The sequence below is a fragment of the Capra hircus genome, chromosome 12, assembly GCF_001704415.2.
Source record: "Capra hircus breed San Clemente chromosome 12, ASM170441v1, whole genome shotgun sequence".
NCBI lineage: Eukaryota > Metazoa > Chordata > Mammalia > Artiodactyla > Bovidae > Capra > Capra hircus.
This window is the reverse complement of record NC_030819.1, coordinates 73526749-73544746: the sequence shown is the minus strand read 5'-3', so window position 1 is coordinate 73544746 and position 17998 is coordinate 73526749. Positions and strand designations below refer to the sequence as shown.

The window sequence follows — 17998 nt, the reverse complement described above, 5'->3', positions numbered from 1 at the left end:
GAGGGAGTAAGAAATATAAAGACTAGAAGAAAAGTTCCAACGTACATCCACTAGGATAATAAGAAAGAATTGTAGAAAAGCAATATTTAGGTCACAGGACCCTAGTCATCTGGGCATAAAGTTTGGTCCAAGGGTGAACATATGTCCATACATGCCCAAATAGAATACCTCTTTACAAGAGATATATGATGTTGGGAGATTTAATAACTTGTCACTGGGTTGCAAGATACAATGTCAGAAGCAGCATATTGTGCTTTGGGTGGTGGACTTATGGGATGGGGCAGCATGAGCTGGAAAACTTTTACAATTCCTTAACTTTGTTCCATACCTATTTTATTCTTTTCTTTACACCAGCTACATCTGGGGGGACCCTAAAAACAAAGACACACTTCTGAGCATACACTGTGAACCCCACACTTTCCTAGGCAGTGGGAATGAGCAAGACCCGATCCATGGAGAACCAGAATGCCAGGGGCTGGAAGCGTCAGAAGGCAGCCTCCTTGCGTCACATCCAGAGCCCCTCTGCTGTATCTTCCTCCCTCTAGAGCACTGTGCACCAGGCAAGATGATGCCTGAGGGCTAAATAAAGGTACTTTAACCCCCTCTCAAAAGTTATGACCAACCTAGATAGCATATTCAAAAGCAGAGACATTACTTTGCCAACTAAGGTCTGTCTAGTCAAGGCTATGGTTTTTCCAGTGGTCACGTATGGATGTGAGAGTTGGACTGTGAAGAAGGCTGAGTGCCGAAGAATTGATGCATTTGAACTATGGTGTTGGAGAAGACTCTTGAGAGTCCCTTGGACTGCAAGGAGATCCAACCAGTCCATTCTGAAGGAGATCAGCCCTGGGATTTCTTTGGAAGGAATGATGCTAAAGCTGAAGCTCCAGTACTTTGGCCACCTCATGTGAAGAGATGACTCATTGGAAAAGACTCTGATGCTGGGAGGAATTGGGGGCAGGAGGAGAAGGGGACGACAGAGGATGAGATGGCTGGATGGCATCCCTGACTCGATGGACGTGAATCTGAGTGAACTCCAGGAGTTGGTGATGGACAGGCAGGCCTGGTGTGCTGCGATTCATGGGGTCGCAAAGAGTCGGACACGACTGAGCGACTGAACTGAACTGAACTGAACCTCCTCTCGACCCTGGTTTGAGTTCATAATGAAACAAAATACACCAGCCTCCCTCACTCTCGCCACACTCTTCGGGCAGAAACATCTCATTTGAAACAGCTTGGGCTCCCTGGGCTCTTTGCAAGGACTGGTGGGGATGAGGTTCGATGTCTTACAATTGTTGTGAAAAATCCTCTGCTCACAGCCTGAGGGAGAGCAAGGCCATGCGTAGAGTGGAGACCAAATCACCGGGCTCCGGGCATGCTGGAACCTGAAACCATTTGACTCTAGACGGCAGTGGGGTCTGCTGAGTGATCAGGATGGGGAAGCAGGTATGAATAAACAGGGGCTGCTGAAAATGGAGGAAGATACTGCAAACTAAAGCAGCTCTGCAGTACTACATTCTAGCCAAAATGGATCAAATAATCAATGTAAAGCCTTTTCCATTTAAGCAAAAATCCCAGTGAAAATTCCAGTAAGTCAGCTCAAAAGATTTCTGGATCAGCAGCTTACCTTCAAGGTGGTTAAAGACAGTCTTCATTTATATCTGTTGTGTCGGGTTTATCTCTTTCAGCATTGGTTCAGGATTTTTTTTTTAACAAAGTATTATTATTATTGGGCTTCCCTTGTGGCTCAGTTGGTAAAGAATCCACCTGCAGTGCGGGAGACTGGGGTTCAATCCCTGGGTTGGGAAGATCCCCTGGAGAAGGGAAAGGCTCCAGTATTCTGGCCTGGTGGATTCCATGGACTGTATAGGCGACGAGGTCGCAAAGAGGTTAGTGGTAGTAGTCGTATCACTATAATTATTATTCGCATTAAAGCCAGCCAGGGCTCAGTAGACTTACAGTGCGATGCTCTGATGTGTCCCTCAGAATCCCTGGGTGTGCTAAGTTGTTTCAGTCGTATCTGACTCTGTGCAACTCTCTGGACTGTAGCCCGCCAGGCTCCTCTGTCCATGCAATTCTCCAGGCAAGAATACTGGAGTGAAGTGCCATGCCCTCCTTCAGGGGATCTTCCCAACCCAGGGATCGAACCTGCGTCTCCTGTGGCTCCTGCATTGCAGGCTGATTCTTGACCGCTGAACCACCAGGGAAGCCCTCTCAGAATCCCCATCAGAACTGAAAGATTTCCCCAACTGCCAAGAGGGGTTCTGGCAAAAAGCCCCGAGAGGTGTCCTTCCCAGGGCACTTATGCCCAGTGACTGATTTATGTGAAAGAATAAATGTCTGATCCCCTCCACTAACTTCAGAGCTCCTTATGGGGCTGGCCTATGCTGAAGCTATCTCCCAAGCCAGCTTCTCCTTCTGCCTAATCCTCTGTCTTTTAGCCGGAGCTATGAATCCTGAGAACACTCCCTCGCAAACTGCTGCATACCAATCTCCATCTCAGCAGGCCATGGCCTCTGGCAACCACCATCTGGTGCTTTCACATCCTACCATGGACTTGTCCCGTAGTGTATGAGATAGAGAGAGTGTGTTCTCACTCCGATGAGATCAAAGGATGCCGAAATAACATATCTCACTTTGCCAGATCTTATTCAGACACAATACCTGATGGACAAAGTGATGCCTGGATGCGTTTTCAAAGAAGGGCTTGCTGCCCAGCTGTGGGCACTGCAGTGAGCAAGGTGGCCTCGAGCTGTCAGCTTCTTCGGGGTGTGCCTCAACTGCAGAGAGTGGCCCCAGCAAACGTCATGCCCCTTCTAGGACAGCCCAGACCTGGTGACCAGATGATCTAGTGACCAGGTGAGTTTTAGTTGCTCAGTCGTGTCTGACTCTTTGTGACCTCACGGACTGTAGCCTGCAGGCTCCTCTGTCCATGGGATTCTCCAGGCAAGAATACTGGAGTGGGCAGCCGTTCCCTTCTCCAGGGGATGTTCCCAACCCAGGGATCAAACCCATGTCTCTTGCATTGCAGACGGATTCTTTACTATTGGAGCCACCAGGGAAGCCTGACCAGGTGAGGTGTGCATATAAATATCCAGCCCACTCAGACCCAATAGGGGACATTCTAATGGGCCACATTTGCTCCAGAAACCCCAATCAGGTGATCCAAGGCCTTGTCAAGCCTGCATCCCGGCTGGACAGCTCCCTCTGCCCAGTCCTGCTTTTCCCTCGTCCTCTCATGGGTGCTGTTCCCAAATAATCATCTCAAGCCCCAAACTTCCTCTCAGCAGCTGCTTCTGGATAATACAACCTGCGATACAACTTAACATTTCTCTTTCCAGGACAGCTTATGAGGTGTTCACTTAACAGAAAAAAAAAAAAAAGTGTGTTAGGGAACTGGGAGATAGGAACAGCTCCTTCTCATCTGGGAAATGGAGAAATAATTGATGTTGCTGCCTCCCCTGGCCCCGTGGGATACCAGCCAGTTGTGAGGTGACCTTTGTCTGAATTTGAGAGATGCTGGCTGTCAGCAGGCCACCATTTGTGCAGTCAGTGGAAAACAAGACCAGGTGTATGTGAAATATTTATGGAAAATAAAGACTGAGTGGTCCTCCGTCACAGAGAAAATAGAAAGGACTTTAACTCCTCTCGCTATGGTGTTTTTATTAATAACATTAATGACACCCTGTATAAATCTACAACTATTATGTGTTTATTTGGTAATACTTTTAAAATTGGCAACAAATATATTGCTACTAATGGGCTCAAAAAATGAAAGATTGCTTAATCAAAAATCAAATACTTCCTTCATGAGAAAGTTGATGACAAACTTATAAATTTCAAAATGTTTATCAAAACTGAACACCTACCACGGGGACTATATGATACCATTGATCCCACAAAAATCAGAAGACACAAATATGCTAAGGCACCAATATCAACTCCCAAAGATTTTGCCTGAAGACAATGACCCAACATATACAGTTGGGTAATGTACGCAGCAAGACAAGACTTTCAGAAGAAATAACTGCTCCTCTACATTAACTCTCCAACATTAACTTTCTTCCATTTTTCTTGTGCACATACATAAAGTGAAGGTAGCTATTAATGCACTGGCTCCAATGCAGAAAAATGTTGCAAACAATTCAATGATGCCATTTTTACATGAGTATAATCAGATGCTATGGGGCTTCCCAGGTGGCTCAGTGCTAAAGAATCTGCCTGCCAGTACAGGAGAGGGTTCCATCCCTGGAAGATCCCCTGGAGAAGGAAATGGCAACCCACTCCAGTATTCTTGCCTGGAGAATCCCATGGACAGAGGAGCCTGGTGGGCTACAGTGCACGGGGTGGCGACAGAGTCAGACACAATTTAGAAACTATACAACAATCAAACACTATATATTGGAAGATGATTGTTTTTCAATAACGGTTTAATTTTTCAAATGGAATTCATGGTACCAAAGTAAAACATCTGGAATTTCACCCTGTTGAGAGTAAAACATTTGACATTACTGGAGCAAGATGCCATTATAAACTCAGTTAAATGAATCACTGCTATGGTAAATTCAGTGTTTAAAAAGTTCACACTAAAATTATCCTCACATAATAATATAAACACAGATTTTGATGGAGAACAATGCCACGGCAAAACCATGTTCTTTCTAAAGAAATTTATGGAGTAGAAATGTGCTTGGAATTAGGTGTGGTACAACATAATTTATCCTGCACTCAAGTTGTCAAACGGTAGCAGTAGCTATAGAAATTCATAAATATTATATCATATACATAGTAAGAATAACTGAACCACACTTTTTTGTGAAAAATCTGATTTTGAATACAAAGTAGTACATGTTTTTCTCTTTTCTGGCAACCATAAGCAGGATTTTAGACATATTTAAGCCTTTGAAGAAATATTTTGTAAATCAATCTAAGTGCCCGACAATGGTGTTAAATTCTTTGTAAGTGAGCCTTCTAAATTTGGTCCATATTTTTTCAAAATAGTTTTAGAAAATTTATCAACATCATCAATGAATGGAAGATCAAAAAGCTTCAGTTTTTCAGACTTCCAATTATTGATAACAACGTATAAAGACAGCAAGACACTAAAATTTATCCCCACAAAAGAACAAAACAAATTAAATGATTCGTTCTGAACAAATCAAATGATGTGCAAGATTTAACTTTGAAATTCTATAATTGCACTTCAAAATATCTCAAATTGTAAGAAACTTTATTTAATAAAGCTCCTATTTTTTCTGTTTCAGACTAGCATTAAGTTGAGAACTGAAATTTGCAAAATATAAACTTGGCAAAATAAAGAAAACTAATTTGACAAGCATTGCCTTGTAAAAATACTCTCTGAAGAAAGGGACTCTGAATGGAGGCCAAAAGTAGCCTTGAAAATACATAAGAATTGAGAATACCATCCACTTAGAATTTGTTTTGATCCTATTAAGTATGCTAGAGACAGTACATTCTGCAACATAATATGGTCTATAGAGAAGTTCAATTGAAGGTTCATTTCAAATTTATTAGCTTTAAAATGCAACTTTAAAGAAAATTTCAAGTAATTTTCTTCAAAAATGTAACATAGAAAGACCGCATTGGGGGAAAAACATATTCTTCAGAAAAATACAGTAGCATGTTATTTGAGATACATGTGTTTTAAGAAACTGATTAAAGGGGGTGAGTTAAACAGTTGGGGGGGAAGTCTTTTAGATGGGGGTTCTGAGAGGGCTATCCTAGTGGCTCACCAGCAAAGAATCTGCTGCAACGCAGGAGCCTCAGGAAACCTGGGTTCAATCCCTGGATCAGGAAGATCACCTGGAGAAGGAAGGATTGGCAACCCACTCCAGTATTCTTGCCTCAAGAATCCCATGGACAGAGAAGCCTGGTGGGCTACTGTCCACACGGTCGAAAAGTCAGACACAACTGAAGCAACAACACACAATTACTCTGATTCTTCTCTAATGTTTACTTTTCACTATAAAAAGTATTTTTAAAATTAACTTTATTATAGGTGCTTTACAATTTTTATTATAGGTGCTTTTACAATGTTGTGTTGGTTTCTGCGGTACAGAAAAGTGAATCAGCTATATGTTTACATACATCCCCCCTTTTCCTTTTTGGATTTCCTTCCCATTTAGGCCACCACAGATCATCAGGTACAGTTCCTTGTGCTACACAGTAGGTTCTCATTAGTTATCTATTTTACACACTGTATCAATAGCGTATATATGTCAACCCCAAATCTCCCAATTCATCTCAGCCCCCCACACCCTTTCCGCCTTGGTATCCATACATTTGTTCCCCACATCTGTCTCTATACTTCTGCTTTGCAGAAGAGCATCTACACCATTTTTCTAGATTCCATACGTATGTGTTAATACACAGGATTTTTCTCTTTCTGACTTCACTGTGTATGACAGCCTCGAGGTCCATCCACATCTCTACAGATGACCCAACCTTCTTCCCGTTTATGGCTGCAGAATATTCCACTATATATATGTACCACGTCTTTATCTGTTCATCTCTTGATGGCCATGTAGGTGGCTTCCATGCCCTGGCTATTATGAAGAGTGCTGCAATGAGCATTGGGGGGTGCATGTGTCTTTTTGAATTATGGGTTTTTTCTGGGTATATACACTTCCTAAGAGGATTGCTGGATTATAGCAATTTTTAACTTTACCTTGAAGTCCACGGATGGATGGAGTCAAAGCGGTGTCCCACCAGAACTGGCCTAGGCCACGCCAGAGGACAGAGACAACCCCAAGGCTAACCCGGCCGCTCTTTTTCCACGTGGGGCCCTTCACCACTCCTCCCCACCTGTCCGCGGTGTGTGGAAGTCAAGGATGCTTGCATGGAGCCAGACCCTCTCGCCTCCCAACCCCGACGCTCCCCCAGGTTCCTCAGACACAGCAGACACTCTCGCGAGGCCTCGTCAGCTTGCGTCTCGCGAGAAGTCCTCTGCGAAGTGGGATTTGGGGCCGGGAGGTTCCCTTGGTGCGTGAGCACGTCCCGCCTGGCCCTGGGCGATAAGTGGGAGTACTCTGTGTTGGTCCTGAGGGGCGTGAGGCCAAGTAGGGCCATCGTCTCCGGTTCCCAGCAAGGAGCCCCTCAGGCCCCCGTGGCCATGGTGCTTTCGGTGAGCAAGCTTTCCGAGGGGTTGAGATGGTAAGGGAGGCGCGGCTGTTATCCCGTAACCTGCCCCCCTGGCCACCTTGGGGCAGGGAACCGCCTCTCCGCGGTGGTCCTCACTGACCGCGGTGGTCCTCACTGACGCTACAGAGGGAGGGCGGCCTGAGTATCAGAGCTCCACCTGCCTAGGTGAGGTAGCTGAGGAAACTCACATGCACGTTTTCTCCAGAGCCCGGCACTGTCATCCTTCAGAACCAGCGACTTCCGTGCACTTGCAAGCCACTGCCGGGCTCCAGAAATCCTAGAAGGGCGCAGTCGCTTCCCCTCAAGATCCCCGCCGCTCCCATGCTACCGTGAAAGTGAGGTGCAGGAGACAGGAGGTCCAGGTAGTTCTCTGTGACAGTGGTCTTTTTAAAACATACCGAGGGGCCAGGTCAAGTGGATGGCAATAACTTGAAAGTGGGCAATTGTTCCAGACATGGTGGAAGTCAAATTGGTTGTTTTGGCAATGAATTATGCCTGGATGGGGTGGAGGGGAAGACCGGTGAGTCCTGTAAGAGTCCATGGTGTCTGTAAGTCAAGGGTGTTCTGTAGAATGGTGATAAAGTAAGGGAGGAAGAAGACTGAAAGACTGAACCTTGAAAGCCTGTTTCTAGTTGATTCTAATTTAGCACTTGCCATTCCCTCACCTCATTCCATAGTTCATCAGGCACTCTTACCTATCAGATCTAGGCCCTTAAATCTATTTCTCACTTCCACTGTATAATCATAAGGGATTTGATTTAGGTCATACCTGAATGGTCTAGCGGTTTTCCCTACTTTCTTCAATTTGAGTCTGAATTTGGTAATAAGGAGTTCATGATCTGAGCCACAGTCAGCTCCTGGTCTTGTTTTTGTTGACTGTATAGAGCTTCTCCATCTTTGGCTGCAAAGAATATAATCAATCTGATTTCGGTGATCAATCAATCTGACCATCTGGTTATGTCCATGTGTAGAGTCTTCTCTTGTGTCGTTGGAAGAGGGTGTTTGCTATGACCAGTGCATTTTCTTGGCAAAAGTCATCTTTGCCTTGCTTCATTCCACATTCCAAGGCCAAATTTGCCTGTTACTCCAGGTGTTTCTTGACTTCCTACTTTTGCATTCCAGTCCCCTGTAATGAAAAGGACATCTTTCTTGGGTGTTAGTTCTAAAAGGTCTTGTAGGTCTTCATAAACCGTTCGACTTCAGCTTCTTCAGCGTTACTGGTTGGTGCATAGACTTGGATAACTGTGATAATGAATGGTTTGGCTTGGAGACGAACAGAGATCATTCTGTCGTTTTTGAAATTGCATCCAAGTACTGCATTTCAGACTCTTTTGTTGACCATGATGGCTACTCCATTTCTTCTGAGGGATTCCTGCCCGCAGTAGTAGATATAATGGTCATCTGAGTTAAATCCACCCATACCGTGAACTTCCGGATGTTCAAGCTGGTTTTAGAAAAGGCAGAGGAACCAGAGATCAAATTGCCAACATCCGCTGGATCATGGAAAAAGCAAGAGAGCTCCAGAAAAACATCTATTTCTGCTTTATTGACTATTCCAAAGCCTTTGACTGTGTGGATCACAATAAACTGTGGAAAATTCTGAAAGAGATGGGAATACCAGACCGCCTGACCTGCCTCTTGAGAAATCTGTATGCAGGTCAGGAAGCAACAGTTAGAACTGGACATGGAACAATAGACTGGTTCCAAATAGGAAAATGAGTCCGTCAAGGCTGTATATTGTCACCCTGCTTATTTAACTTAGATGCAGAGTACATCATGAGAAACACTGGACTGGAAGAAGCACAAGCTGGAATCAAGATTGCTGGGAGAAATATCAATAACCTCAGATATGCAGATGACAACACCCTTATGGCAGAAAGTGAAGAGGAGCTAAAAAGCCTCTTGATGAAAGTGAAAGAGGAGAGTGAAAAAGTTGGCTTAAAGCTCAACATTCAGAAAACAAAGATCATGGCATCTGGTCCCACCACTTCATGGGAAATAGATGGGGAAACAGTGCAAACAGTGTCAGACTTTATTTTTGGGGGCTCCAAAATCACTGCACATGGTGATTGCAGCCATGAAATTAAAAGATGCTTACTCCTTGGAAGAAAAGTTATGACCAACCTAGATAGTATATTCAAAAGCAGAGACATTACTTTGCCGACTAAGGTCTGTCTAGTCAAGGCTATGGTTTTTCCTGTGGTCATGTATGGATGTGAGAGTTGGACTGTGAAGAAGGCTGAGCGCCGAAGAATTGATGCTTTTGAACTGTGGTGTTGGAGAAGACTCTTGAGAGTCCCTTGGACTGCAAGGAGATCCAACCAGTCTATTCTGAAGGAGATCAGCCCTGGGATTTCTTTGGAAGGAATGATGCTAAAGCTGAAGCTCCAGTACTTTGGCCACCTCATGCGAAGAGTTGACTCATTAGAAAATACTCTGATGCTGGGAGGGATTGGGGGCAGGAGGAGAAGGGGACGACAGAGGATGAGATGGCTGGATGGCATCACGGACTCAATGGACCTGAGTCTGAGTGAACTCCGGGAGTTGGTGATGGACAGGGAGGCCTGGCGTGCTGTGATTCATGGAGTCGCAAAGAGTTGGACATGACTGAGCAACTGAAATGAACTGAACTGATTCCCTCACCTTATCCCCTTGCTTACCTTTGAAGAGCATTTAGCCCACCCAGGTTGTGCAGAATGTGAAGTAGATATGGAGCTTAGAGAGTTGTTCAACATTAGCAGCTGACTCAGAGAAGGTGATGGCACCCCGCTCCAGTACTCTTGCCTGGCAAATCCCAAGGAGCCTGGTAGGCTGCAGTCCATGGGGTCGTGAAGAGTCAGACACGACTGAGTGACTTCCCTTTCACTTTTCACTTTCGTGCATTGGAGAAGCAAATGGCAACCCACTCCATTGTTCTTGCCTGGAGAATCCCAGGGACGGGGGAGCCTGGTGGGCTGCCATCTGTGGGGTCGCATAGAGTCGGACACGACTAATGTGACTTAGCAGCAGCAGCTAGACTCTCCCTTCTCCTGGCAGCCCAGAAGTCCTCCTTCCTTTTTCCAAATGCTTCAGCTCATGGCTAATGATCTGTATATAGGCATTAAAAGACTGGCATCACCAGCAATCTTGCTGAATTACAAGTAGACAAAGCCGGCAGTGGTTTGTGCCAGCAGCTGCCAGTGGCAGGGGCTGAACTGACTAGTTTAGTCTGATAGCCTGGTCCCAAGAATCTTTCCAAACCTTGACTGCCACACCTGGGGTTGGTCAGTTAGCTATGAGACATCCCAAAACATCAGAAGAAACTCTTTTGAGAAGTTTTCTTCTCTCCTCATTCTGATCTTCCCACTTCGTTTCACACTGAGCAACAACTGTATGAACCCCCAAGGTAGCTCCCCTACTCTCTCTCTCTGCACCCAATCTTCTACCAACCACCATGATACTTATTTCTCTTAATCTCTGAAAATCCTATTCCTCCATCAAATCCATTCATTTACCAAATATTTTCCCTGTTACGTGCTAGGCACCTTTCAAGGCACTGGGAATATAGCGCTAAACAAGACAAAGTCCCTGAGCTCACCAAGTTTAAATCTACAGTCTTTAAAACTCTTTATTGACTACATCAGGGCTCCCCATCTTCTGAAATACCACATATTTTGTCTCTGTGGTTACATCACTACCAACACGTTCACCCAGGCTAGAAATATATTCTTGGGTGGGAGATGAGCTCCATGTCCTCTTACTCTGCCATCTTCATCTCTCTCTCCTTAACTAGAGACCCAGGCTACAAATACAAAACTCATCTCTCACTTGTCATTTTCCTTTTACATTTGAGTCACTCACAAAGTGCTGTTTTTTTTTTTAAAAAAATACAGATGCCTGTCCTGTTCTCCCCATCTCTAGTCAGTGCTCTGGCTTAGGATTTTAATTATGGATCATTTGGACTCTTACTGATTGCTCTGCCTCTGGTCTTGCCTCCTTCAAATCTATCTTCCATGAGATCTCTCATGATTTATTTAAAACAAAGTCGAATCAGGTCCATTCCCTGCTCATAACCCTTCAAAAGCCCGAGCTACTTGATATGGTACACTAAGTCCTCTGACATTGATCATGTCTTATACTTCTTGCCTCATTGCTTTACATAGTTGCTAACTCGTTTTCTCTAAGTTCTCTGTGTGTGTGTGTCTGTATCTTTGTACATTTTGTAGTTTCCATACCCAGCACAATGCTTGGCATATAGTAGTCCCTTAGTCAATTTTGAATTGGACAGGGCTTCCGCTATCATTTTGCATTTATATGTATGTCTTAAGTTTTTATGGGTCTTGCTTCTTCAACCTTACAGTGCATTTTGAGGGGTAGTCATTAGAATTATTTACAATGTTCCTGTTCTTTTCCTCCTTCTGGGAATATTGCAGAATTATATTTCCCACTCCCTTAAAAGTTGGGCATAGTCATGTGATTTGTTCTTGCCAATAACATAGGAGCAATAATAGCATGCACCGTTTTCTGAGAAAGCCTTTAATTACAGATGCAAGACACTGCTACTGTCTCTTCCTCTTACATGAGGAAATGGAAGCTTCATCGGCTTGGTTCCTTGAGGGACAAAGGTGAGCAGAGCCTCCTGCTGCCTAAGCTTGAAATATAACGTAGTCGAGAAACAGATATTACCAGTCCACTAAGATGTGGGGCTTTACTATGGTCACATAACCTTGTCTATCTTCACCACTTCATTCCCTCAGGACAGGAACAGTACCATTTATCTTTGGGTCTTCATGGTGCCATATTCAAATCAGACTAGAATATAAGTATTGTATTTAAACTCTGATTTCTGATTTTTTTCCTAATTTACAGTGTCCCATTTCAAAGATTCCTCTCTCATCTGTTTCTGCTGTCTCATCACTAAAGCTCATCTTATGCTCCATTTTAGCACCATTTTGGCTTCTAAAGTTAAAAATTGTAATCAGTTCATAATTCAGTGTTGATCATCGGGTAACATTTTGTGGAGAATAAGATGGCTACCCTCTGATGACTGAGTGAACAGTTTCTGCAGCTCAGCTGTAGCAGTGCTCTTCGGGGAAGTAAAGGAGGCTGGAGCGCAGGCATGCAGCTCCGAGGAATTACAGTAGTCAGCTTACAAGGGGATGTGAGTGTTACAGCACAGGTCACCCTGTATCCTCTGCCCAAGCAGATGGCACAGTGACATGGTAATACATGTAATAAAATGTTGCCTCCATTTGCCTTTATATGCCTTTAAAAACCCTCAGCTTTGTGTATATGATTCTGTGAGGAAAAAAAAAAAAATCCTCTTTCTATGATCCTTTTTAAATACCACTGTTAAACAATGGACTCTCCAAAAAGAAAAGATTTCTGACACAGACAGTCTCTACCTGAAAGAAATGCCTAACATTTACTTATTCTCTCTGTAATCCGTATAGTAACTTAAAAGGCATATTTTTTTTCTTGCTCATGTAAGTATTATACATTACTCCAGTCATTTCCTGGACATCGGTACGGAGCTGCCTACTATATGCTTTAGTTCATAGGGTTAAAAGCAAAAGGCCCACAGCCTTCTTACTATTTTCTTCTATCTATTAACAGTTCTAACACAGTATCTATTACCTCCTCCAGCATCCACAGCTCCAAACATGCCCTTTCATAGGAAAAGGTCCAGCTCATCACAGCCCATCTGTTGAATATTCTAGAAGTTAAAATTAAGCCTGTAGGCACTGTCTCTATGATTTATGTTTCCTAAAGTCAATTACAAATTTTCAGCCAGAGGTATCAAAATTTTGAATTTTAACTTGAAGTTTTCATTTTTACAAATACCAAGTGCTTTTAGAGGGAAATATTTCTATGTTTACTAAAACTATTAATATAATGTAATTTCCTATAGATAGTTTCTGAAAGACAAACAAATTTTCAGGTTTAAAAAACAGCTTAGAGAATTTTAGCATGTTTAACAAAATCAATCTGTGGAAGGAATCTAATTTTTTTCAAGCTAACAAAATGTTTAGGTACCACAGGAAATATATCTTTAGTGTTAAAAATACATAAAACCAATCTGTGAGCTCAGGTCTGTGCTATGAATGGAGTAAGATCTTCTGCCCCATATCACTCATAACCATACCCACGAGAAGTCCTGCATTTTCTTATGATGGGTCTTTGGGTGGGTTTCTGCCTTTAAAATCTATCAACATAACACCAAGAAAAAACCATAAAGGAAAAGATTAATAGGTTCCCATACACAAATGTTTAAACTCCAATATTAAATAATACTAAAAGATTTATAAAAATTTAAGTATTTCCAACATAATATCTCAGCACAGAGAGATCTTTTATAAATCAGCTACACACACACACACAGACACACACACACACACACACAAGAAGATTAAAAAAATGACCAGTAGACCTAAGGAAAGAAAAGAGGGATTAAGCTCTCCAAATGAGATTTTTTACTCAGCTTATAAGCAAAGATTTTTTTTTAAATAGCAATAGGATTAAGGAGAGTATAGAGCATACTTTTGGTGCCAGTAAATATTGAAGTCAACTTTTGGGAAAGTAATTAAACTACATATATTAAAAGACCAGTAAACGTGGATTCCCTTAAATCACCAGTGCTAATTAAAAGTGTTTGTCCTCATCCAGTCATTAGACAAGTATCTGTAAGGATTTTTATTGCAGGGGGTTTGATATATATGTTGATAATATCTTGATGGATGCATACCAAAATATTAAGCTGTGAAGATCAGCAAATTAAACTTGAAAAAGTCACTAGTTTTTTTTTCTTTTTATAATTTACTCATCTGTATGTCTAATGTTTCTGTAACAAATATCTATTACTTTTGTAACAGTTTGTCTCATTTTTATTCTCTTTTATAGAAAATGTACTTTAGAAGCATAGAAAAGGTAATTGGAACTTTGGAATTCCTATCCAGGGTTACTCATAAGTCAAATTGTATTCCAATAAAGAGCAGGTTAAATGTGAAAAACAAAATAGTAGGCTCCCTTACTCAGCAACTCTTGCTTCTTTTCTGGTTACTTCTACCTGCATAGAGAATTGTTTAAGGAAGATGTGTATGATCCCATATGTAGTCTAGAAAATTTTGGCCATAAAGTCACAATCTTCCATACTTGCACAGTAACTTTTTAACAAGATCAGATACCTGAACAAAATCTTTGGGAATGCAGGATATGGCAGGCAACAGAAGAGAAATTGACATCAATTTTCCTGAGAGTCCCCAAAGTGTGAAAGCCTCTCTTTCCCCTATTTTGAGTCCTGGTTACACATGGGAAAACAGAAGCAAATGAGAATGCCGAGCCTAGACAGAAAAACCAGAGCATGACCATGAACTGTGAGGTAGCCAGGCTGGCAGGTGCAGGCCTGAAATGGCTGCAGTAAAACGCCTCCAACATTCACACATTTACAATCAGTTTGGCGGTGTTTCCAGGCCAGGCTGAGGGATTTCATTGTCCCCATATTAGGCAATGACAAAGATTTCAAATGGACCGAACATTTTATATTACTGTCAACAGCACTAACGTAGATTTGCCTGGCAGAGGAGAGGGAAACCAAGAGTGTCTGCATTACTTCAGAGGATCACTGAGTACCATCTGCTCTCAACCACCATCACCACCACCCAGTGCAGCTCTTTCTGTACCACACCCTCACCCCACTTCTGTGAGCCCTCCCCCACCAGTCTTGGTCCAAGAACCTGAAATCCCAATGCTTCTCCAAATACACATTTGGAAAGTCACTTTCAATGCAGCAGGTAGTAACACAGGAGAGCTCTTAATGTTGCACAGTATTGTGTGCTCTTGTCCAGTTCCAAAAATTATCTGCTCTTCCAACCTTCATTCTAAGACTAAATGCAATGCTGCAGTGCTTCTCTTATATAATGTGGGAGGAGAGGGGGTGGCCAGACCATACAGTGTGGAAAACCAGTAATTCCCACACCAGGGTCTATAAACAGGTTCAAGGTCATAAAAGAACAGGAAAGCCTACTGAACTAGTAATAGGAACTAGGTTGCATGAGCAAAGACAAGTTTCTAAAACACCTACAAACCACATGTGGTATTGACATTGGTGTCCAGCTGATTTTTTATGACCTTTCAGGAAATGAACTGTCCCACTCTCAAAAACTAGAGGAACAGTATTAATAAGTCAAAACCAAAGCCAAATCCAGTAGTGATTATAGTACTACATTTGATCTCTATGGACTGTAAAGAAGAATATAAAAACAAGAGAGAAAAACTCAAGAGCTTTTCATTAAAAACAAACACAAACCATTTATATGGAACCAGTTCAAATTTTATTTATAAATTTGTTTAAAAGCATATAAAGGATTTTTTCTTTTGTTCACATTTGTAGCCTAAATTAAGAAAACAGGGATACAAATCTAAAGGTGCCAGAGCTTCCCCAAACCTGATCTGAGAAGCAGAAAAAAATTAGCTGTTTATAAAGACAGGCAGGCAGGCAGCACCCACAGTTCTCACTAACCTGAAAGCATCAAATGACTCCCTGCTATTCTAGCTTACCAACATGGCTGTAATTATACTTCCAATAAGAGGCAAAACCAATCAGAAAAATCATGCAACATTTCACTAGCAGTAGAGATTAAATATGAGTTCAGTAATCTGCGCCTACAAATATGCATAAATAATGACAGGGAGAAGAAATCAGTCATCCTCAGCCGCTCAGCTGAGTGGGTGGGCAGTGGGAGTCAAGGTAAAAAACAGTGTGGCTGAACAAAGCTGCAAGAAAGAAAAATATCTCGTGTGGTTTTTCAAGGTCAGTTGACAAAGGCCAGACATAAGCAAATATTTCTCATGTATCCTGGAAGAAAAAGAAAACGAAAATTAGCACCAGCAACAAAACAGAATTCAAAGCCTTTGTAAATCCAAAATGAAGTTCCTCCAAAAAAACACTCTGACTACATGACTATTTTTTTAATGATTTCAAGTCCCAATGAAATGATTTAATTTTCAAGTTCCATTTCGACTCACAAAATGGTCTCTGTCAACAGTGCATTGGCTTATTGAGTGACAGCTCATCAGCTGTGTTCTGAGAGACCGGCTAACACGAGTGACAACTAATAGTGTTCACAAATATTGTCACCCACCTCCATAGTTAGAGCAAGGACAGGGCAAATACAGTATGGAGCAGAGCTACTTCACTGGAAATGTGTGGAGTAAAGTGCACTGTATTATACAGCAGGAAGGTGACATCTAAGGGGACCTGGAGGAAAGGAGGTAGACTTAAATGAGTTCCCTCCTCCCACTATGTGCAAACAGTCATGTCATCTCAATCAAGCCTCCCAGACTACCAGGCCAAGGTACACCGAGGTTTCAGACTACTGCTGCTCCAACATTCTGGGAAACAAATATCAGGTTGCCTCATGGGTCATGGCAAATGCTTAACTGCCCTTGAAGACACAGGATTCAGAGTTTCCACAGCATCTCAAAGGGTCTTACCTACTGGTATCAGAGAAATGATCATTTGAACTGATTCTTTAAATATCCTACCTTAGATGCATCTTATATGCGATTCAAAGAAAAGCTTTGGAGGTGTTTTTACTATAGATTTTTGATCCCTTGTATTAGATAAATTTATTTTCTATACCTAGTTTGCTAAAGATTTTTACCACAAATGAGTATTGAAATTTATCAAATGCTTTCTCTGTATCTGTTGAGATGTTTCTCCTATAATCTATAGGTGTTTCTCCTATAATTTATATGGTATATTATCTTGGCTATTTTTTGGTTCTATTTATTTGTGATGAGCCAAACTTAAATTTCTGGGATAAATATATACTATGCTTTTTTTAAAAATTCATTGTTAAATCTGTCAAAATTTTGTTGTGATTTTTTAAATCTATGTGAGACTGGCCTATGATTTTTTTTTCTATATAGTCTTTGATTTTGATTCTAAGTTACATTCACCTGCTTAATCCTTTGGAAGAATACTCCCTTCTTTTCATTTATCTGGAAAACATTCTGGACATTTGGAATAATCTGTTTCTTGAACATTTAGTAAAACTTTTCTGTAATATGTGTAGGCCTGTTTTTTATTTTATGGGAAAACAGTACCTAATCTAGATACAATTTAAATCATTTTGAATCCACCTACAAAGTGTGAAAGAAAGTGTCTCCCCTATCTTGCAAATAGAGCATGTTGTCAATCTCTTGTATTTTTCCAAATAATAGACAAGAAGTGGTATTTTGGTTTAGTTCTTAATTTGTATTCCTTTTGTTATAAATTCACTGGGTGCTTTACTTTCAAAGATTATAATTTTTTATTTCTAGAAGTTCTACTTTGCTCTATTTCAGTCTTCTTTGTTCTTTGTCTCTTGTTTTCGGTTATCATTTCAAAGTCAATATTTATTCCAGATGTTTTATACATAAATATCTTAAATTCAATATCTAATCATTTAAGTATATCAAATCATTTGATTCTAAATTTCATTTTGGTGACCCTCAGCCACAGCTATCTGTTTCCTGTCCTTGTGGTAAGTTCCAGTCATTGTGTTATACTTAGGATATACCAGTGAACAAAACAGTCAAAGAGACCTGCTCTGATGGAATATGGAACATAAATTATCACAAGGAGAGAATAATAGTAATTGATCAACAAAACATCTAAGACAATGATGTTAGAAAATTAGGCCAGAGGTTGCAGAGTGCTATAGAAAAAAGAAATGGAGCCTGGAAAGAGAACTGCAGCAGTCTGGTGGCAGCATCAAATGGATGGCCAAGGAATCCTTGGAACTTAAGAAAATACTTGAAAGAAAACAAATCATTTGGATGTTTTGGAGAAGAGTATAGAGGGAGCAGCCAGTTC

General features: G+C 41.6%; 1 protein-coding gene across 2 annotated transcripts in view; it reads right to left on the bottom strand.

Moving 5' to 3' along the window:
- EPSTI1 (epithelial stromal interaction 1 (breast)) overlaps positions 15457-17998 on the bottom strand; it is a 103094-nt gene continuing 100552 nt past the window's right edge. The window contains exon 11 of one of the 2 annotated variants that reach the window (XM_018056782.1): positions 15457-15994. In XM_018056782.1, the coding sequence (XP_017912271.1) occupies positions 15986-15994 (9 nt within the window). In that variant the 3' untranslated portion in view covers positions 15457-15985. The remainder of the gene's footprint in view (positions 15995-17998) is intronic. The other variant, XM_018056781.1, reaches the window with a different exon arrangement.